The 23344-nt window shown below is 36.7% G+C and overlaps 1 protein-coding gene across 7 annotated transcripts in view; it reads left to right on the plus strand.

Annotated features, from left to right (window-relative positions):
• AP3B1 (adaptor related protein complex 3 subunit beta 1) overlaps positions 1-23344 on the plus strand; it is a 176755-nt gene that overhangs the window by 36575 nt on the left and 116836 nt on the right. For all 7 annotated transcript variants that reach the window (XM_086630039.1, XM_086630037.1, XM_086630040.1 and 4 more), the window contains exons 6-7: positions 2319-2385; positions 12673-12852. In XM_086630039.1, the coding sequence (XP_086486165.1) occupies positions 2319-2385; positions 12673-12852 (247 nt within the window). The remainder of the gene's footprint in view (positions 1-2318; positions 2386-12672; positions 12853-23344) is intronic.

Consider the following 23344-nt stretch of genomic DNA (forward strand, 5'->3'; position numbering starts at 1 on the left):
TGGTGAAGAGGCTATCAAATTAACCTGTCCACAGGCAGGCCCAGTTGACTTGCTTGCAAATAAAAGTCTTTAACAGGCGGTCTCAGCTGGTGTTTCAACAAGGATCACAACTAGTAGCTGCACAATTCAGCGATATAGATCATACACTGGTTGCAAGGCTGTCTTTTGGCCTATTTCTAATGACCAAGTAATTTCAGAAGACTCTCGCTGAAATTCTTCAAATTCAGAATTCTGGAGGGAATGGATTTATAATGTGAAGATCAGTCAACAGTTTATATGCTTTGTACATCTAATTACTGTCCTCTGTGAGCATTTAAGTAAGTAGTAGTAACAGTTTATTCTGAAGAGTGCCTGTGTGCTCAGTTTACTTTTTGGTTTCCATGACTTCTCTACCTGTTTGATAGTCCTGTAGTTCAGTTAGTGCTCCAGTCAGACTTCTGGATGAAGGTTCGATACTCCAATCTCCCTTGCATTTAGTGTCACGGTGTTTGGATGGATGTCTGACCTAGAAGAGCTTGTTCGTTAGTCATTCAATCAATCCTAGCAGCGGGAAGCTTACATATGAAACAGAAAAGATTTCAGGCATAGTGTGAACAGCAACATTTGTGCCCAATGCAATCAGTGTTGCCAGTTACATTGGAGTAAATTTATCACTGAAAATGTCAGACCTCTTACTTATTTCACTTCGAGTGCATTTCAAAGCTATTCGTATCTTCGGTCTATCAATAGAAAACTCTGCTGCGTACTTGCACCTACTTCCAATGACATTTGGAAAAGGACTTTTTAAGAGTCCTGTCACTAGTAATAGTAGATTACATGCTATTACTAGTAGATACCACAATGGGGGCAGATCACTCTGAGCTCTTTAGCTTGTTCTTTTGTTTTGTCTCTGAGAATGCTGCTTTTCTTATCTAAAACATCAGGAACGAGGAGGGGGAGGAATGTGGATTCAGTTATCAGAGTCCTTACTGAAGATTTTCAAAACTGATATTTTTTTTAAATTTCTTAGTAATAAGTGCTCTCTTCTTTCTCTTTTTAAGAAGTTTTCTCGTTGTGGAAGTTTGAAATAAGGCCTATTATAAAGACTTTTGGCTTTTTCTCTGAAGGTATTGATCCTTGGCAGACGATGCGGTAAACCTTTTTTGACAAAAATAGTAGTTGGAACAAAAGGTGATCATAAAAGAACTTACAGAACAATGTGCTGTTGCTATGCTTATTCTGATGGTGGCTTCTGACAAAGTTTTGTTACCCACTTTAGCATGCTCTTGTATTGCTAGGTATTAGAGCCTTATCAAAGTAGTATGCAGCTAGATACTTACTTTGTGAATCTGTAGCTGGAAAGAATATACTGTGCATTAGGGCAGTTCATCACAGCATTAAAACTGACGTGTACAATAATGACCAAATTCTTCCTTACGTACCTGCAATTGTATGCGCATTGAAATGACTTTTGAAAGGCATAGAACTACACATCTGTGTGGCTCTTTGTACCTACTTTCTCTTCGTATTTTCTTCTGCCTTGTCTTTGAATTCTTCCATGCTCTATAGATCAATGCTGAAGAAGCAGCTGGAATGAAAACTTGGTACTTACCTACCTAAGAAGCAAGTTTGACAATAATGGATGATTCTGGCAAATTTTTCTCTGCTCTTTGAATAAGAAAAGGATGGTAGAGAGATTGTTGTTTGCAACTTCTGTGTTTCCTCTGTTTTTACTATTTAAATAGGACTTCAAGCAATCTAATTTTCATCAGCTTGCACACCAGCTTTGTATAGGTACACTTCAATACAGTGTCCAAATTTTTGAGTTCCAATGCTTCTGACTAAAATTAGTGAGGTTGACAAAGTGTCTTACTTAAAGCATTATATCGATAACTAGATAATAAAAGTATGATTCTGCTCTGGCCTCATGTTCATTCACTGCTGAATTCATTCATGCTGAAATTCCTTTCTGCAAAAGCAGTGACAACCTTGTGACTTAGCATCTGAAGCTCAGTCAAGTTCTCCCTAATGGCTTGGCCTGTCTTAATGTTTCTTAAAGCCTAGGTATTAAAATTCTTATACAACACACATAAGTGGTATAACATAAAGATAATCTCTATAATTTAATTTTGTACTCCTTCAATTTAGTTCTATATTCAGTAATTTATTTTCAGTCAAGTTCTTTACAATCAGTTCTTTGAAATATTTGATTTTTCTGGAAGTGGTTTCTTCAATGCACTTTGTTCCCAGCTTGTGTCTAAAGGTCAGCAAATCTAACCCCTTTTAACTTAGATATATCTGACCAAATAAGTAAAAATAATTTCTGTTTTTCCTTCTAGTCTTGATCCAGAGCAAAAGGAAATGTTAATTGAAGTAATAGAAAAACTTTTGAAGGATAGAAGTACGGTAAGAAACAGTATGCTATTACATATGAGTATCTTTTTCAAGAGTTTACTCCTGAGGCTGTCATTCAGCAGTGCATAATAGTCTTTCCTAACCCTTGCTGCTGTGTTTCGAGATATAAGTATTATATTGTATTTATGCGTTATACTATGGCTGTAATAATGACCATCTCCTTTAATAAGACTGGTAATTTTACTTGCATCATGGGTTTTCTTAATTTGTTTTTGTTTATATTTTTTTATGTATGCTTCTTTAAACTTAATTTTGAAAAGGAAAGTGTTATAATGATATGAATCGGTGTACAAGTGCTGATGTATAAACACGTTTTCATTGGCAAATAACAAAGTCATTTCAATTTGTTTGTAATACCGTAAGAATAAATTACTTCTGTACGATGCACAGTATGCTTGCAGACATCCGTCTGGCTTGTAGCATGCACTTGTTTGTTCTTGCAAATATCCCCACTTCCAGTCTGGTAAGTAAAACTGATGTCCCTGGACAATTTCTGTAAATTTAACACTCCTGTTATATTTTGCCTGTCCTATATAGGTACAGGTTTTCTGTATGAACTCCTGGATGTCTCACAATGGTTGCACACTTTATTTTTCTTCCTGTTCCCTACAAATAAGTTTCCCAAGTCTAAGCCAGAAAGGTAATTGAGCAAGGAGTGAAAGATAGACTTCGAATAGAAAAACAGAGTTTTAAATTAAAGGATTCTCTTGTTCTCGTTCAGATTACTAATTTAGTGAGTGTAATCATTTTTGAGTAAATGAAAGTATTACTGGGTACCAGATAGTGTATTGCTTCATCTCCTGCTTGCCAAGTGTTTTTGTACCACACAGGAACATATAGCCTGTTGTTCTAGCACAGTCCAGGTGTTCAGGACATAAATGGTGCTGTTTTCTAAAAGGCATCTTGCAGCTTCCACTGAGGGGTTACTGAAGGAGAGTGTCAGAGCTTAATGGCTCAGCAGACTGTAAATGTTAGTTCTCCTGATGGTATCTGTGGTTGACCTGTACTCGTTTGTCAGAGGTGGAGTTGCCTCCCCTGCCCCGCCCCAGCGGTTCTTTGTGTATTTTTTTTTCGTGGTTAATGTTCTTGGTGTGCATGCAACCTGTGAATGTGAGATTAGATTCTTTATACCTGTCGAGACATAAGGGGTTGAGAAGCCACCTTTGTTTCTTTTTGTTCCCGATGGCAGGAAAAGAAAAGCCCCGAGTTTTCACTCTGTTTCCTAGTCCTTACTGCTTATGGTAAATGACAAGTTTTCCAACAACTAGTCATTTACACATTTACTTGAACAAAATGCTAGAGGAGAAAAGTACAGAGTAGGTTTGGATCTTCATTTTCTCCACCATGCTCATCCTCATACTTGGAGCTACTTGTAAGGGAATTAATGGTCATTGTTCAGTATGTGCCACAATTCTGGTGCCTCTGTGACACTGAATAATGGACACTGTATTTATGAAGATGTTGGCTGAAGCAATAGTCAAAGTTATGCTGTTTTGTCAGCACATTCAAGAAGCTAAGAATGGTCCGTTAGAATTGAGTCTTCTGAGTCTCTTTGGAGAGATAATATGATGTTGTGGTTTTAGGCTGATCCAGCAACTAAAACTCACACAGTCTCTCCTTCTCCAGTAAAGTAGAGAGGAGAAAAAAAAAAAAAATAAAGAGACTGAGAGTTGAGACAAGAACAGAGGGAGCACCCACCAACCATGGTCCCGGGCAAAACAGACTGGGCTGTCTTAAAGCAAAACAGTTTATTAATGGTTACTTAAAAGGACAAAAGGAAACAAAACTGGTTACTTGAGAGGATAGAAAGAAACAAAGCCAGATCTTAAAACCGACACTTCCCTCCCCCCTCCCCCCCCTTTCCTTTTCCTCCCGGCTCTACCTTCTCCCCCCAGCAGCGCAGGGGGCAGGGACTGGGGAATGCAGGTCAGTTCGTTCCGTGCTGTTACTGCTGCTTCTTTCTTAAAGGAGGAGGAGTCCTTACACCCTTTTCCCCTGCTCCAGTGGATCCCCTACCCACGAGGAAAAAAATCCACAAACTTCTCCAACGTGAGCCCAGCCCACTGGAAACAATCCTTCCCCACAGATTGCTCCAGTGTGGGCTTTACCACAGTCTCGGTACATAGGGAGTTGTAGCCACTCGCTCCGGCGTGGGTCGTCACGGAGACTCCAAATGCCTCTCTGCCTTGTCGTGCATCCCAACACGACCATCCTCAGGTTCAGGCATCTTCTCTCCACGGTCTGCAAGTAGGTCTCTACTCCACCAAGGCCGTCTTGGTTGCAGGGGGGCCGCCTGCCATCTCACCACCAGCTGCAGGGGAAACTCGGCTCCGGCACACCTCCTCCCGCTCCATCCTCACTGACCTGGTGTCGATGCAGCTGTTTCTTTCAGATCTCAGTCCTCTCCAGGTGAACTCAGCCCAGTGGGCACCCCGGGAGTGGAGTGCCCCTGAGTTCCCCAGCCGACTCTGCTGCCGCCATTCTCCGTGGGTGGCGCTGGCCCAACGCAGGCAGCCGCCCGGCCGGGAGGCAGGGAGCGGGGGCAGTGCCCTCCTCCCTTCTCTCCTCCCTCCTGGGCAAAGCACCTTTTCCAGTCCCTTTGTCCCAACTTAAATAGGGCAATTCTCAGAGGCACCGATTGGCTCAAGCCTGAGGGGGATGGGAGTCTGATCTGGTGGCCAGAACCAGGTCTGACCCGATTCCAAAACCAGGGAGGTCACAGGGAGCAAAGCCCCTCTCCTGCCACCAGAACCCCCACCCCCTCCACATCAAACCATGACATATGGTTAACTGCCACAACTTTTCCCTCCCTCTGATTCCCCAGCAAGACTTGATTCCAGTCTGGGCTGAGACATGGCAGCTTCAGAAGTTTTACTTTTTCAGGAAGTGCTATGAAGAATTATTATTCCAAAAAGGAACTGTACAAACCTCTCTTCAGGACTCTCTTAATCAAAACCAAGTATTAATATATGTGCTCTTTAATCCCAGACTCCACAGCTGCTTGTGATCTAAAATGCATCAGTCTCTCTTTAATCCTTGATACCTTTGGGAAGACCAGTCTAACATGGAAAAGCTTCCCCTTAAGTAGTTATTTTTTGTCATGTTACACTGAATATTCCCAGAAGGCCTCCACATTCACTAACAGAAAGCGCATGCTGCACATGTTTTATTAGCAGGTGACTCCGATCTGAATAAGCTTATCCTTTGCTTCTGATTGGAGAACATAATGATTTGCTCACCGTGGAGGAAACAGAGTGCCACTTGTAGCTACTTTTAGCTTTTAAAATTGGAGGAGTTGCAACTGCTTACGGGTGGTGGTTCTTATGTACAAGTGTGTACTTATGTAGCCTATATAGCCTTAGGTTGGTGACTTTTAAAGTCTTGTTTAAGCTCCTCTTGGGGAATTTGTATTGATATGATCCACCTTTTTGTATTCTCCAAGGGAAGCAGCATTTCATACACTTAGCATAAAAGAAAAAGCTCCTTCTACATACTTACAAAAGCTTTTAGAAAATGCTTTGTGAAGAAAGTTAAGTCAGGTTTGTTGCCACAGGAATTCTAGCAATGGGTCCGAGCTGTAGAACAGCAGCATTTTGCTTAGCCTTACGAAGTACATGTGTGTGTTTAATAGTATTTCTCAGGTTTTCACAGCTTCCGTTGCCTATTTGACAGTTGGTGGCCTGAAATTTGTAGGGTGACAACGTGGAACTCGAAGCACAAGTGGTGTTTACCTGACACTAATCTTCAGATTCCTTCAATTTAAATGCCCAGAAGCTGTTTGCTTACATTAGCTTTAGGTGTCACATCCTGATGGTTTTAATCTGTCAGCAAATCAGTTTGTTGGGAAAGTGATGGTGTTTTCATTAAATAGTGTTAAATAGTGTTAAAGAGTGAGAGAATTTTTAGTGACTTTGGGAATTGTTGAACATCAGTGTTTCTCCATCTTTTTTTCCCTTGACAGAAATGTCAGGTTACATTTGACATTTCTTTATACTTAAGGGCTGATAATCCTCAGACAACCCATAATGCGTTGTATATAGTAACTGGATGCGGGAAAATCCACCATGTGAGTGAGTTTGGGGTTTTATTCTTATTCCATTTGGTTTAGACATGTTTGGAGGGAGAGTGTAATTATTAACATTAACAATGTATGTAACAGTCGAATATTGCCCAAACGATGTTTGAGACTTCACTTTACTAAAAAGTGAATTTTTACTCATACTTTATTTTCTATAACCATCTCTACATTAAAGTGAGATAGAATACCTGCTAAACAGAGATGCCTCTACGTTTTTGTAAACCAGAAATTTTCTTTTCAGAAAGCACATGCCATTGTGGATTCATTAATGCAGCTTGTTGCACAGAAAAGACACAATGTATTTAAATCATTCAGAGTCATTTTACATTTGAAATAGCAAGAAACTGTCTAGATGGGAATTTTACTGAAGTAAAATGAAACCATTCTATTAGACTGTACAAAACCTGTTCATTTTTTAGGTCTCAATCAGTAGTAAATTTTAATATAAGCTGAGGTAAGCAAAACTTAAAATAAGATGAGATCTAACCTTAACCCAGCACTTCATTAAAATTTCTGGTGAGATAAATGAAGGATCACTCTGCTCCTTAAGTGACTTAACATAAAGATTCAATTAAAAGCCAAACTGTCAGTTAATCTAAGATGCAAAATTATCAAATGCAAACCATTGTTAACATACTCTCAATGGTAGATAACTGGGAATTAGAGTGTTTCAACAAAGCTGTGATTTTTGTGCCAGTGTATTTTAATTTTTAAACAGATTAAATGTTTGCAAGTATTTTTCTTATAGAGACTTAAGAAACTCCTAGTTATGTTTTGACCCTTCCTTTAAAGAAAAAAGTACCTCAGACTTTGATAAGCAGGTACAGGAGTATGAATGCCTGCTCCTTTTATTTTTCTGGTAATTCTGTTTAATTTAGCAGCTGACATAATTTCATGTGGAAGTGATGAGGATGTGTGTATTTCATGCTAAAATGATTTTCCTGGAAAGTATTACAGCTAGTCACGTAGTCATCTGTGAAGGTATGATCGGATATTTTAGAGGTAACTAGTTCCCTTTTTCTTTTTGGTTGATTCTGTACCACTTCATTCTAATTCTGTTTTTTCCATTCAGTTAACAAGCCTGATGATCTAGCTTTGGGGCGTAGGGTTTAAGGCAGGATTTGTTGCTTGAGTTGCTTTTGGTGTATCGTAAAGGACTGTAGAACTGTATAGTGTTTGTGGCCTGTTTATTTTGCAACTCTGATTGTGTAAACAACAATAAAAATCAAGTTCATTAATGATGCTTGAGTTAAAGCAGTTAAAAAAAAAAAAATCCGTGTTGATACTGAAAAGGAATCATGGCCTCTGTCCAAACCTGTAAAGTGAAAACAACTTGTGACATGCATTCTTTAGTCCAAACTAAAGTATCCCGAATTGTCTCTAAAGCTGCATCCAGAAAGAAAAGACAGAATGTAGACCTGTAGCTAGGATGTAGTTTTATGGACCCTAAGCATATTACATATGTTAAAATTTATTTCAGATTTCCGACTTTAATATTGATCTGATTTTATTTTGTTTGGGCAGACACCACTGTTATAAGGAAGGTTTATGATGTTTGTGTGGAAATATGAATGCATGTGCTGCATGATAAAATGAATTTTTTTCAGCCGCATCCAGAGAACTGGGTTAGTATGTGACCACATATATTTTGTGCTATATCATAGGTGTTACTGTTATAGCTCTTGTTCTGGCACCAGGTAGTATACAGAGGACAGCCCTGCTTTTGAACTTTTCAAAGACAGAAGAATGTTAGAGAGAATTTTCAAAACATGTTGCCCAGAATTGCAAATGCTCATCAATTCCCAAGAGTGTACTCCTGGTGTGTGTCCCCAGAAGTGTCCCCAAGTGTGTACTCATGGTGGTGTGTCCCCATTATTTCCCCTCTGTTGTGAAGTAATATGGGAAGGGATAGAGGCAAGTTTGGGGTGAAGGCTGACAGTAAGTTAGCTTATTGCATAGAATTTGTTTATTGCTAATTAAGATTTACACTCTTTTCTGAAGGTTAAATTTTCCCTTAGCCTCCGCTTAAACAATATTTTGTCCTTTTATGAGAATATTTTAATCAAATAGAACTACTTCTAATATTTAAATAAATTTATTCTGTTCTGGTGGGATAATTTACTCCTAAATATAACAGATGCAACTTCGAATGAGTTCTGTTTTGGGGATGAGAAGACTTTATACAAATGCATGAGTATAGCAATTTCTTTGCAGACTGCATGGTTGCTAGATTAAAGCACAGATTCTTGTGAAGTGAGACCGCTTAGATTAAAAACTGATCCTAGGAATCGATGATGGCTTTGCAATGAAGATCTTTTAAACTAAAGCAGTGTATTTGGGGATAATGGGGAGGGAAAGCTGGGCTCTACTCTTCAGCAGTAGGCTACTGTTAATAAGTTTTAATGCTTTAGTTTAGAACCCAAATGTGTGGATAAGACAATGTTTTCTTAACTTATTGATTTAATGTTGATAAAAGCTTCACTTTTGTGGAAAAAAATTACTGGGTTTGTGCAGATGTTTTGTTGTGATAGATCTATTATCCAGCTATTAGAAGATAAATTACTGATCTTTTCCAGTTTCCTTCCCTCCAGAAAATTGAAATAAGAAGGGGAATATCATTTGGGCTGTATGATTAGGGCAGGTGGGGTGGCCATTAATTTAAGAGAGAGGAATCTTGGCAGCATAGGCCAACTTGCACTGTGTTATCAATCAAACCTCGATGCACTTCTTGTGATGACCCAGCACTCTCAGGTTTTCGCAGCGTTAATTAGAATTCATGACAAAATAGATGCAAGGAAACGTTTTGTACCCTTCATAATTTTATAGCAAATTTATTGTTATTAGAGGAACCATTTGCTTAGTGTGATTTTTTTCATTACCAGCTTGTCAACTAGCATAGATAATCTGGAGAAAATATGAACTCCATAGATTGGGTGTCACTTTTGTTGATGGTTCATGTAGTTTACCTTGGAGCACAGCTAATGGCTGAAGTTCATAGCAACAGCACAGAAAAACGTGGCAACCAGTGGAAGACAAATGAACCATGTTTATTGCTTTAATATAAAAAATACATAAATGGAAAGCAGCATTTGAATTTGATGAGCTCGTTGCTAGTTTTGTTGGAGTGATTTATATTTTCTCCTTATACAAAAAGCTACTATTGACTCAGTGAGATGGAAATTAACTGACTGTTTTTTGGAAACCGATATTTTTTGGTTTTATGTTCTGATTGGATCATTTTGTTTTAATTCTAAATATTTTTATGGAATGTTGAGCATTTAATAAACAAAGATTATTAGCTGTTCCTCTGATGTTTAGATGTATAGTAGGATGGTACTATAGGGGAAACAGTGTCAACTAGAAAATAATCTCTTATTAAGAAAGCATTAGAAAATTTTCTCAGATAAATCCTCTTGTTACCAGTGCACTTTCAATCTGTCTGGCATTATCACTTTTGTTTTTCCCCTTTCAAATGAAAAGCCTAATTTTGGAAAATGCAATAATAGGGAGTGGAGCATGATCTTAAATAGCTACATGATATATGGCAATTCCTGTATTAACTTGTAAATCTAGAGACTTGCCACAGGAGTAAAGTGCTTGTTCATCTAGTGCATCTCTTGCATTTCATAGTGTGTTTTCAAATTTTTATTAGCATCTTTTAAGAATTCACAAGTGACAGCGTTCTCATTGTAAACTTGAGTAGGTGACTGGTATGAATTGAAATAAGTAATTTTTTAGAATTTCTGTATTTTGGTATGAGTATTTCTTTGTATCAAATGGTTGTGTTTTACTCATAGTAACTGAACTTTTGAAAAGCCAATGCTATTCATAAGATATGCGCTTAGTTTCGAAAGATCTAAACTAGTTTTATACATACTATTTTACATCAGCTTTCAAACTATATCATATCCAAAGGAAAGAGGAATACAGCAAAATGTATGTGCAGTACTAGTAGCAGTAAAAGGCAAGGGTATCCACTCCAGAACTACAGTCGGACACCAGCATCTGTGTCGTCCTTCACCTATGAACCTAAAAGGTTATTTTTAAATATTAGGCTGCGACTATTCTTATAGTCATAAATCGATCTCTGTGTCAGTCTCTCCCCCTCCTTCCCTCCCTCCTTTTCTCCCCTTGTATGTCAAACCTGTCAAGAGACCCTATACTGTCTTGCAGTGTGAAGGACTAGAATATCCATAATAAAGTCTATGGGACAGTGACCTAAAAAAAGGTCTCTGTGCTCTAAAAGTGACATCCCTCTCTTCTAAAACTTCAGATCCATCACGCTGTCCTCTGCAAGCTGGCCTTAACTGGAGTTCAGAGTTTTGCATCGTGATAAAATTGCTTTGCTGCAAGCGAGTTCTAATATATAACTCTTACCACTCTTCTCTTCCATCCTCAGTTTAGCTGGCCTAGTTGAATACCTACTTAGGACTGATAGTGATTTGCCTGGAGTTAACCACTGCCTTCTGCTGAGCTTTGAGCCCACACCAAAGCGTCAACTCACAGCAGTTTTTAATTACAGAACAGCTTACTGCAGCATGTTATTAAGAAGAAAGTTTGGTACAACAACATTAAAAGGGAAAAAAAGCCCTATCGTTTTTGTGAGACAGCAAAAAATAGCAAATTATTTTAGATGTAAAGTGTGTTTTATTTAGCTCTATCAAATAATCAAATTTTGCTCCCTGGAATGAGTTGTATACTTGCTGGGACCGGCGAGTACCAGCATGTGGACGGGGCTGGAGACAATAAATGCAACTTCACGTTTATTCATATTGGTAATTCATAAAATCCCCACAGAGCCAGAAACTTGTTTAGCATAATAGCAAGACTATATTCTGAGCTGTTTTCTTTCAATTGTAATGTTGGGCGCATACTAATAAACCAAATGTCAGCCAAGTACAGGGAGAAAAATGTAACATATGAATATCATTGTATTTAATATTTCTCAAAAAGTACCATTTCAATAAACTGCACTTCTATTTAATTGCTTACTTTAAGTCATTGGGGAAATTTTAGAGGTTGAAATGCAGATCCCCAGTGCTCAGATAGAATATGACATTAATTTGCTGCCAGAAGGCTATACTGCATGCATGCTAACTGCATACATATCAGCTGCTTCATATAAAGTCTCATCATTTTAGTTATTTGACTTAACATGTACTCTGACACAAAACAAATCTTAATAAAAGCAATTAGAAGAGAAAGAACAGTAATTCCAGGCACACAATGACATGTCCTTATTATGCATGGTTGGCTTTTGAGGTTTTCCCACTGTTAAAGTAACCCACTGCCAGCATTTTCATAGGAACCCCAATATATGTTTCCGTTTTATTTTTAAAAGAAAATACCTGATCAGAAGGTTTCAATAAGCCTTGAGGTGTTAGAATGTTGAAAATACATTTCATCTTCTCATTAAAACAAAGCTATTTTTATAGTCGTAATGATATGAGGATCTTTGTGTGTGTATGACAGTTTCTTTCTCATGAAGGCAAAAAATTGCATGAGAACATAGCAGGGCAGAAATGATCCATTCCTGTAGTTTTGGAACTGGTAGGGAAGTGCCGAACAACATGCAGAAATTCTGCGTGTATTTTTTTTTTGAGGAAAAGTATTTATATATCTCTGTATTGTATTGCTGATTTTTATGCCTTTTTTTGTGAAGTGTATTCTCGAAACTCTGAATATAAAAATTTGCATGACAGTTCATTTGGCCATATCGAGAGAGAAGTTTGAATCCCAGAATTGCTGCAAAACTTACCCCAGCTCCTCTTTAGTTTGATCATGCCAATGTTGATAAGAAAATCCCAGTAGACCTTGTCAGGTATATGGCTGTATTATACTTCTTGTTGTTTCCTGTTATTTCTGAGTTAATTGCAAGTTCTTTGATAATTTATTTGGAAACTAGAACTGTAAGAAAAGAAATTTATGCTTACATTGCACTGTGTCTTCAGGGCTGGGAGCTAAGATTTATGTGTGTAATAGAAACAGCAAATGTTTTCTTCGTTCTAATAAACTTAGCCCAATTCTATTTTAAATAAGATACCATTTTTGTGGGCTGAGTTTTTTTTGTTGTTGTTGTTGTTTTCACTGAATGGAAACAATTTGAAATTACTGAGAATTGCTAGTATTAATTCTGATTCTGACTTGTGGATGAACTGTAGAAGGAACATTGACCTTCTGGTTTATGTTTTGTTTTCTAGCTCGTAGCTGGGAGCGTTGTGATGGCCTTTGAGGAGGTGTGTCCAGATAGAATAGATCTGATTCACAAGAACTACCGAAAGCTCTGTAACTTGTTGGTTGATGTGGAAGAGTGGGGTCAAGTTGTTATAATCCACATGCTAACTCGATATGCACGTACACAGTTTGTAAGCCCGTGGAAGGTAAGTTTGTGACTTTTTAAATTACTGTTTTGTGCTTGCATTCTGGATTATTTCCATTGTTTGAGATACTTAGTCTTTTAAGGTGCGTTTTTATGCAGACTTTAATAAAAACAGAAAATAAATGTCTAAGTCTTAACTCTCTAAGGCTTCACTAACACAAGGCATCCACCCTTCTTCAGAGCATGAGAATTGTCCTTCTAGGCTATAACCTGTTTTGATTTACCCCAGGCATGTCCCACGAGCAGCAGAGAGAATCCTGTTTCCTGTGATTCTAGGAGATCTTGTGTGAGTCAGAGCTAAAAAGGTTTGTCATTCTGTCCTGAAACTGGGTAGAATCTACTTTCTTTGTAGACATGAATACCCAGTAACACAGCATGGTGAACGTTACATTACTTGTCTAGGCTTTGTTAATGTGCCAAAGGACTGTGTGGAGACTTGTGAATATATGGTTTTGAAATTTGCAGTGTAAAAAGTGTTGTGGTATTTTCATTTATATTCTGTAAATATGAGTATAATCTTACTCAAAATTTGTTAAAAGGGATATTCAAAGTATAAATCCTATCACTTTTAATAACAAAAAAATAGACAACTCAAGGAATTGATGCTGTTAACGTTGGTTTCAAAAGGGATTTAACTCTGAATAACAAATTAAAAGACAATACTGCTGGATAGAACTGTATGAAATTGCTCCACAGCTCTGGTTGTTTGCATTTATTACAGGCTTGGAGGTGTTACTACTGTTAAGTTTTGCCATTTAATTTGAAATTAATTCATGTTTAAAGATGTATATATTCATTGGTACATATACTGTTTCACAGCAGTAGTTGGAAATGGACTTTGTACAGTTGCATAAAAGGATGTTTGGGGTATCTACTTGGAATGAATACAAGGTGATCTTAGAACCTTAGAGAAAGTTTAATAATTTGATTTTTTTTTATTTTTAATTTCTCTGTATTTCTTTAAACTGAAGTAGTTCTGCTCTAGCTTAACTGATGTGTCTTAGCACTTCTGTTCAGGCATTATTTCAGTGCAGATTATTGTGGTTTGTAATTAGCATGTTAACAATTTTTTTAAGGTTTCTTTTTTCAGCATTGAAATACAGAATGGCACCAGCTATCACTGAGTTCTTTCAAACTCTATCTTCTAATACCCTTTGCCTGGAAACCAGGCTGAAATGCAGTGGCATTCTATGTTAATATATGTATAATTTATTACATGAAAATAATTGTAAAGAGACGTATTTGGATAAACAGCTAATGTCAGACTGATTCAGTTTTCAATTATATTCACTTCTTAAATAAGCAGGGGTTATAATGAATAACAAACTAGAAACAGCAAAAATGTGTTCAGTAGAATCATATTTTTGCACCACCAGTTGGGTTCTGGAACACCCTTTTTCACTTCAAATGAAAGTTAAATTGCTCGTAAGAGCACGTCTTTCCAGAATATTGCTTAAAATAAGGAAAGTATTTTTAGATAATGAGACACTTATATAACATGTTTTCCTAATGTCCTTGAGGCAGAGTGTTTACTACATGTTGCCTATTGAAAGAAAGTAGCTTGCATTCTTCTGTCTGACCTTTAGAAAGAATCAAAATTGATAATTTGCTTTGCCTAAAGCTATGGTTTCCCTGTTGGTTTAAGCCAGTTTTAGTCTGTGATTGGACAAAGGAAGAGTAGAAGAGGAGGATGACCTCCTGTATTGGACTAAGAGGTTGGAGGTCTTGACGGAATTAGGTTTCTTTAAGACTCGTACGTACTTTTTCGCTGAAACTGCATGGATGGCAGTTGTTGCTATTGCTTCTGCTCTAGGAATGTAAAAGGTTTGTGTGACGATACTGCCTGCGTCAACCTAAAATTGGTCATCAGAAGTATATTGTTAATAACTCTTTGTTTCCACTTTGAGCTTCAATGCAAACTTTAGTTTGTCTACCTACTCAGCAATTAAATTAGCAGAAATTATTTCTGGGCTAGTTGAAATCCATGCCTTTGTCAATAGGTTCTTAAATGAACTCATCATACAACAGGGCATCTTGTGCAGTAGAAGAGATTTTTAATTTAGTTTATTTGCATCATTATGGATCAGTATTTAGGCTGTTTATATGTAAATGTATGATTTGAGGAACAATTAAGTGTTGACAAAGTAGATTGCAGTCATATCAATTGCAGTGCATTTTCCATAATTTTTCTAACTGACATCTTTGATGATAAATAGTGGATGCCAAGTCAAAGCCGATTATACAGTGCACTAGGAATTCATGGCGCTGTCAGGGAGAAGACCGATTGACTTTAAATTTACATATTAATGAGAAGATTTGTTAAGAGGGTGCTTGACTATAGAAAATAACAGCATATTTATAGGGCACGACACTTTATAAATAAAGCTGATGCAGGAAAATGGAAATTAAACCTATCAGATTAATGAATTCAAGGCTGCTAAAATGCATATTTGCATTTTTATTCACTAAAATTTACCTTACTTTTTGAGAAACGCACGCTGCTTTTGTTCAAGCGGAGCTAATTCCCAACAAGTAATGGTATAATGTTTTGAACTGGTAACTTGTGCATTGACCTAATTCCTAACGAGTAATGGTGTAACATTTTTAACTGATTTCTTGTGCATTTAGAAACCTAAAGAAAAATTTGAAATCCTTAATTATGGAGTAAATCCTTCTTTTGAGAAATATACTGAGAATTGTTGCAAAATTTTAATTGAATTACCCATTAACCAGCAATACTTTTACATTCCAATATTTAGTTCCTCTGAAGGGTAGAATTTTTAATTTTGATCATGAATGTTGGTGGTTTATTCTGTTTGTCTTGAAATACTTAAGAGGTTGTTTTTGAAGCAGTTTTAGAATAACCTTTTTTCATGTGTTAACTGGAAAGAGAGCAAGGCACTTATAATCTGGAGTGAAAATACCTCCACAGGACTAACTGGAAAGAGCAATTTCAACAGTGTTCTGAGAGACGGCATGTTTGATGGCAGATAACGCTGTAACGCATCCCAGCTTAAATGTTTTGCTCTGCCCTTGTTGCAGGAATTGTTGGGACTGCTGAGTTGTTTGAGAACAGCTCCTGCACCATTACAGCTTGCAGCCTAATACATGAGGATGTTTAAAATAAAATTGCTGCTAATTTCCATGAATGCATTGAGCTGCTGTCTAGCAGGAACTGCAGCTGTTCAGCCATCCTAGTTTCTGCAAGGTGAGGATCACAGGAGGTAGTGACTGCTTCAACTATCCTGGTATACAGATGCACCACCAAATGCGTGTGCTGTCTGGGCTGACTTGGTCAGAAGTTTCGATGGTCATTGCATAGAGCAAGCTGGGAGCTGTGGTCTTGCAAAAAAACAGTTACTCTCGGGGCTGCTCAGCTTCATTTCAGGCAATTGCAGGTTACAGAAAAACTTTCTTGATATTCAGTTAAGATTGGGAAAAAATGATGAATTCAGATTGATCATGGGCTTCAGCAATAACAAAGTTATTTATAAAAACGTGTACTTAGGAGAAGCATGTCTCAAGTTTACACTTTTAGGATTAATTATTGAAGTATTGCTTGATTTAAAGTGCTCAGAGTTTGATATAAGTGATGGAAGGGGCAGAAATTAAGCCTGAAGAAAAATGATCTAAAAGAATAAAAGACTTTCAGGAGAAAAATAGCAATTCTTTGAATTTATATACCCAAAACCATGAATCATGGAAAGTAGCCTGGCTCTCAAGGAATTACAGGAAGAAACACATTGAAAATATTTTTATATATATTGCTAGCTCTGACTAAATGCTGAGGTTGATAGCCTCCTGTTAACTAGGTGAATTAACTAGTAAAGTGACAAAAATAAAACAAGCTGAAAGACTTTAAAAATATTCTGTATGTAAATAATTAATTTATTATTGAATCAACCTTCCCTCCTTCTGTTCTCAGCCTCTCAGTGGAGGATTTAGAAGTTTTGTTATGCTCTTCTGCAATAAGATGATGAGTAAGGAAATGTAGACAGTCGAACACATTTAAGAAATATTGAGACTAGCAGTCAATCTTTTGGGATAAAATTAGTCAGATATCTTATGTATTAGTACATTGTAGACGTTCCTGAAGTTCCATTGTAGATATTTGTGCTGTGTGGTTCTACCAGATGATAGTTCTGCTGATATTTTTTTGATTTTTTTTTTTCTTCTGCCCTATAAGATTTTGAGGCCAGAGGATTTTCTTCCCCAGACATCAAAAGCAGTCTTGTCACTTTCAACTTCTGTTAAGCTATCCTCTTCAGAGGCAAGTTTGAAACCACGTAGATCACTAGATTTACTTGAGCCTGATTTCACTGATAAGATCAAAAGATTAAATTATAGGAAAACTAATGTACAGTGAAGTTGTGTTATGGGACTTGTTTCTTCAATCCTTAGTATACCTGTCAGAATCCTCAGTCTGAATTGGAGGATTCTGGATTCAGTTGTTGTTTCCCTTTTTGTCGGAGTGCAATACTGATGAGGAGGGGTTAAACTTTAATATCAAATCAACTTATTCGAAGATACTTGGTGAAGCATTGGCATAAAATAGTCTGACTAGCTGTTTTGCTGTAATACCAGTTTTATTTTTCTCTACTAGATAATAAATACTTAAAAAGATGACAACAACTTAGAGCATAGGTTTGTAACAAAAAATGTCCTTGAGTTGATTGTGGAAAGTTGATTACTTGAAATTCCAAACAAAACTTTCTGGTCATTATGAATATAATCTGAGACTGTTTTCATGATCACTGCATAATAGTCTCTTCTGTCACTGAAAGGGAGCATTATTGTCTTTCTACCTTCCCTCCATCTTCTCCCTCGCTTCCCTTATGCTAGGGGTAACGTTTCTAAGGCAATCTAGATAAAGGAATTCATCCAGCAGAAGAATAACTGAGAGGACTGTGAGAGTTAAATTTCAGCCACATGAATTTCCTGATTTGGTTTGCTCTGTGGCTGCCAAGCACTTACTGCTGGCAAAAGAGAAGTACAGTCTGTAGATAAAAATGCCATTTATCTTTGCAGCAAAGTATATCGCTCTGGTTTCCGTTAGTCCCATGACAGACTTGCAGTGGAATAGCAGCAGTGTGTAGAAGCTGTGTAGAGAAGTTCTCTGGGACATCTGTATCAACTCAGATTAAGAAAGCAACCCCTGCTTTTCCCTTACATTTGACTGGCAACTTTTCTATGTACTCCATCCAATGCTTTAGTCATAACCTTCTTGACTAATGTAAGCACGAGGGTTTTTTATTATTTGCCTATAGGATAAGAGGCATTCTAGCCATCTGTTGCAAATAAGTTGTTAGAATTGGCTTTATCTCTGTCTAGATCATTGACTTACAGAGATGAAAATTAGTTGGGGGGAAAACACTGAAATATTTTTATAGAAATCTAAATACTAACTTTCTAGATGCTAATCATTTTTAATTTAAGTATCAGATTTTCCAGACCTTCATAAGCCCATGAGCTACCAAAGTTTCTAGCTTTAATTTTGACCATTTCAGTGATATTTAATCACAGAAAATTGTGTGAGCAGTATGAAATGAATGCATTCTTAGAATAGTTTGGAGTCTTCCTGGATGACAAAATATTCATAAATTCTGTTCTCGACACCTATCTGTGGCGTATTATTCTCTGTCTAGTAACTTGTGTGGCCTTTTCACTGTTATACCAGGATTTTCTCTGGATAATTAGAAGAATTGCAAAATAAGCTTCCTTAGCTCCTTCTTTGCAAAAGGAAACCTTTGTTTAATTTTTCCTCTGTTTGAGGAAAACCTATATGAGGTCAGACCTCTGCTCTGAGGACGCTTTAGTCTCCTGAGTCTAAGCCTCTACACTTCTGCTGTTTGTAATATCAGGTAGAATTTTAATTAGTTATGGCGTATTTCTAAAGGACCATGGAGAAGAGCAAATATAAAACATTTCAAATTATCTGGGATCATCCATCTCTTTGACAGTGTCTACAAGTTTGTTCCAGTTTATGGTTGGAAAAATGCCAGACAAGAAGACTGGAAGTAGCTTAGACCTGAATGGTAGCAACATGTGCTTTTCCATTATGGCTTTTACTGTCAGAGTAAATAGACTACCAGTGTAGTATCACTGAAATGAATCAACAGATGTTTTAAGATACTTTCATCTCCTTTTCCTACTTATAAACTAGGATGAAGGGAAAAAAATATCCTGTAATAAAGGATTTAGTATCCATCAATGATGTTTAGATTAGTAGAGCAGACTTTCTGGTGAGGATAGCAGACTCTCATCTTTCAGACTGCCCATCTAAGTACAGCTACAGGTAGCATTCTTCTAAGATTTCAGGTCATTTTATGTCTTGGAAATTTGAAGCTCCTAGCCAACATCTACAGCTGGGGCTGTAGTTCAAATATGGTTTAAATGTTGGATAAACATTTTAGTAACTGTAAACAATCTGAAAGCTACATAAACAAAAATTAAATATGAAGATATGAGTGTGTTTGCATGTGTGTGAAATGTGGAAGATCCCTTTGTTCTCTTTGACTTTACTTTTAAAGTCATCTACATTTTTTTCAAGAACGAAAGAAGTTCTCTCTTGAAAACTTGTTTACATGGTTGGGTGTAATCAGAGGGTATATTAGGAACACTAGAAAAGGAACGGAGCTGTAAACCACTATAGTTTTGTTACAGGCTGAAGATCTAGGAGATCTCTGTACCTTGTTTATGATTCATGACAGGTGGTGACTACTACTTGTAGAGCATGTAGCACCCATGTCTTGGTTGCAGCCCCAAAGTAGCTAATAATTACCTGGTTTTCCTCATGGTTCACTTGTTGTGAAACCCAATGGAAGAATACTTTTGCTTGACAGTTGGCTCATAAGTGCTTGCTATCTTGATGGGATGGCTTATCCTGCCTCTTCAGATACTTAAGATTAAATTTAAACTGAGATTAAACCTTAACCACTGTAAAAAGCCTAAAAACTGCTCAAGCATTTAACCAAACTTCTGAATACAAGTTCCAGATTCCACTTTAATGTTTGGACTTCAGAAGGGAAAGAGGGGGAACTTTTAGCCAGAAGCAGATGGTGTCTTTTCCCTTTAATATATCCCTTCACCTTTGGTCCTTCTCTATTTTATTTTAGCAATATTTGTTTTGTCTCTTCTTATTCTTCCTTGTATTTTCTGTTGTTCTTCTCTTTTTATGCTCTAAACTTTTTTCGTGTTCTTTGCAGATCTGTCTGTCTTTGCTCTCTCATTATTGTAGCTTTTCCACACACTGTTGAAATGAAGGTATTTTTGTGGTAAGAGAAAGCTATTTTATGCCTCACTTCCATTTTCAGGAGAATGGAACTGTTTTGAATAAATGAAAGTGATCTAAAAATCATAATTGATTGTTTTAATTCTAGCTGCAAGTATCATGAGACTTTGTTACAACAATAATTGGGAATTTGGGGTTGTTGCACAAAGATGGTTAATTACTGCAGCATATTTAACTCTTAGCAAATATTTTTAGAAAGCAGACCTAGACTTAGTTGCTCCTTCTTATAGAAATGAGAATGAGCTTTTGAACACTTCTTGAGTTTTCACATTAGTCTGGTATGAATTTACTTAGCACAGATGTTCCTGTAATTGTGATATATTGGAAAAAATTTAATGTTCAGTGGTCCTCAAACTCATACTTCCACCTGTGCGATAATGTTCTTGTCTCAGAGCTGTAGTATAAAACTTTTATGAGTACAGGCTTTCTGAAGAATAGTTGGGGATGTTTTTTGTTCGGTTTTTTTTTTTTAGTTTTTAACTAAATCTTTTAATTCATTACATTTTGAGTTTATATTCAAAAATATGTTCTTGATTAAGCAGGTTTTTAAAAGCCATTGTAAGGCTAGATTGAAGAGTTTTGAAGAGTCTTTCCTGTAACAAAGGACTTTACATGCTCATGCTATATGGGAAAATTGTTTTTTTTAAAGAATGGAGTAAACATGTACATCTGCACTGGGATTATACAGGGTATTGTATAAATGAGAATATGCTGGGATATAGTCTTACAATATGTATATGAGAGGAAAAATGGAGTAAACTATAAATGAAGCTTGATTTATTTATTGTTTATATATAACTTTCATATATACTAGAAGTTAAGCTAAGAACAATGTTGTGACTGAAAATACCGTAATGTTAAATTTCACTTGCCACAGTCTGATTCTCAAACTTGAGTAGGTATCTCTAGTACCTTTGTGTAGCTTAGGTATCAAACTTGCTATATTTACAAATTGGAAGCTTTTTACAGAAAGCTTATTTGGATAGTGTATAAAATCTCTCCAAACTAGTAGAATTTTATTGTGGGTTCCTTAGCCACATCAAAATTCAGCTTTTCTAAAGAAATGTGATGGAGGCTGTGGATACCACAAGGTAGGCTGACTTGGAAGATGAATCCTTTTACAGAATAATGTCTCAAAGTTGATTTAGGATAGCTGTTTACAGGGATGTTACAACATCATAGTAAGCTGCTAAAAGTACTGGGAAGATACTGGAGGATTTTATGCAATGGCTTTCTTGTTTGTTGAAACTGAACTGAGACTAAAGCTAGTGTTTTAAAGCCAAAGAATAGATACTGTTGATAATCATCTAATTTGACTCTTGTTTCCTGCAAGTTTGAGCTATTGTCACGTGCTGATGCAGTCTTTTCTTACTGGTGGTGCATAATTGTCATGAGATCACCTGGGTTTAGGTGATACTAAACTCCAAATGATTTAAGTCGTGGAACTATGCAGCTGATCTTTGCATCATCTGTTGCATGAGACCATTGCAATAATCTTGAGCCTTTATGAACTATAACTCTAGAAGCTGTACTCCTCCCTTCCCTCAGCTATTGAAACAACCTCTTTGAAACAACCTGGTGATAAAAGAAAATTCAAAGCCTTTTTAGAGAAGGGATTAATTGAGCTCGAAAACACTTCTGAACTTGTGTGTCCCAGTGAGATGCAATCTGTGGGAAAACAATTATTCCTGAGGGTGATACCTCTTGTGTGAAAATGCTCTGGGTTTGGTCAATATCCTGAAAACAGGAAAGAGTGTCTACTTGTTTGAACACAGTGAAGGCAGAAAAGAAAGGAGGAGTTTTCTTTTTTGAAAACTTCTTATCCCATTCTTCTGCATTTTTAGATTGTGGATTCTCAACCTGCGTCTTTCTTGTGTCTCTTGGCTTTTTGAATTAATAGATGGTTGAGACCATATTGGCCATTGAATTATAGAAAGTCTAGTAAGAAATTTCAAGGGCACTCACTTTGTGAACCGCTTTTTCAGGTTATATCATTTCCTGGCAGATGTTTGCATTTGAAAAATTAATTGGTTTTCAACATCATAGGGCTGTTAGCCCAATATGAAGGTTATAGAGTGAAGGTTAGAATCAGAAAAAATAATATTTCTTCAGTTTGTCGCAACTACGATTTCCATTACTACTCACTTCAATTTCTGTTAGCTGAAAGCGTGTTTATATCTTTAGATAAATGAACTTTAAAAAAATACAAATATAATTGTGTGAAGGGACCATGAAATCTCATTTGACCAGAAAATTATAGCTTTTATCTAAAACTTAGAACTAAAGTACCAGTTTCCATCATCATTTATTTGAATTATATAATATCTTTTATACAACTGTATTAATATATTATATTTTCACTATAATTCCAGCAGACTCATTTGAGTAGAGTTGTAATCTGAAAAATTATCTTTGGAAGAGGGCACTATAGGAGTCCACATCTATTTCAGTGGCTTCAGATCTGCATAGTTCTGGAAATACAACCAAAACCTCAGGTTTTCTTTCTGACCTCTCTATCCCTATGGTAATGAATAGAGTGTGGTTATAATTGAAGTAAAAATTATAATATTCAAACATATCAGAGTAATATCATGGTTATCTTGTGATCTTTATTGCTTCTTCATTCCATTGTGGTTCACTGAACTGAAAGTGTGTATGTCCTTTTTAATTTTGTGTAGGAGCAACAGGTCTGGTTCCTGGTGGAGTGACAGAATGCGATGTTTGGTAGTGTGATAATTTTGTATGAATATTTTATATAAATAATATAGACTAAATATTATTATTTATATATCACACTACTTAATCATTGCTTTTTGTATTTGCTGACTTTTGGTCTGAGAGTATTCCGTCTATTTTGACTTAATTTAGAAGGAAGTAGTGGACATAGGCCTTCTGGTCCCATGACTGCACATTTCTTCAGGAAGCCTCCTTACAAATTCTTTCCTGGTAGAATACAGGTCATATCCCAGACTACTACTTCATTACTAGAATCTTTTAATATTCTATGTGTGGTAGAAGGAAGAAATTAATTTTCTAAAATTCTCATTAATGTTTAAATGACTTTGTTCCTGAAAGCTGTAAGTGCATCGTTTCTGAGACCACACAGAACATGCTATTCAGATCCCATGACAGCAAAGTCACCTCCTGCTTTCTGCCTGTCCAGGAGTAGCGACAGTTTGTAACCATTACTGTAACATGCGTC

Source organism: Tauraco erythrolophus, chromosome Z, assembly GCF_009769465.1.
Source record: "Tauraco erythrolophus isolate bTauEry1 chromosome Z, bTauEry1.pri, whole genome shotgun sequence".
In the NCBI taxonomy this organism is placed as follows: domain Eukaryota; kingdom Metazoa; phylum Chordata; class Aves; order Musophagiformes; family Musophagidae; genus Tauraco; species Tauraco erythrolophus.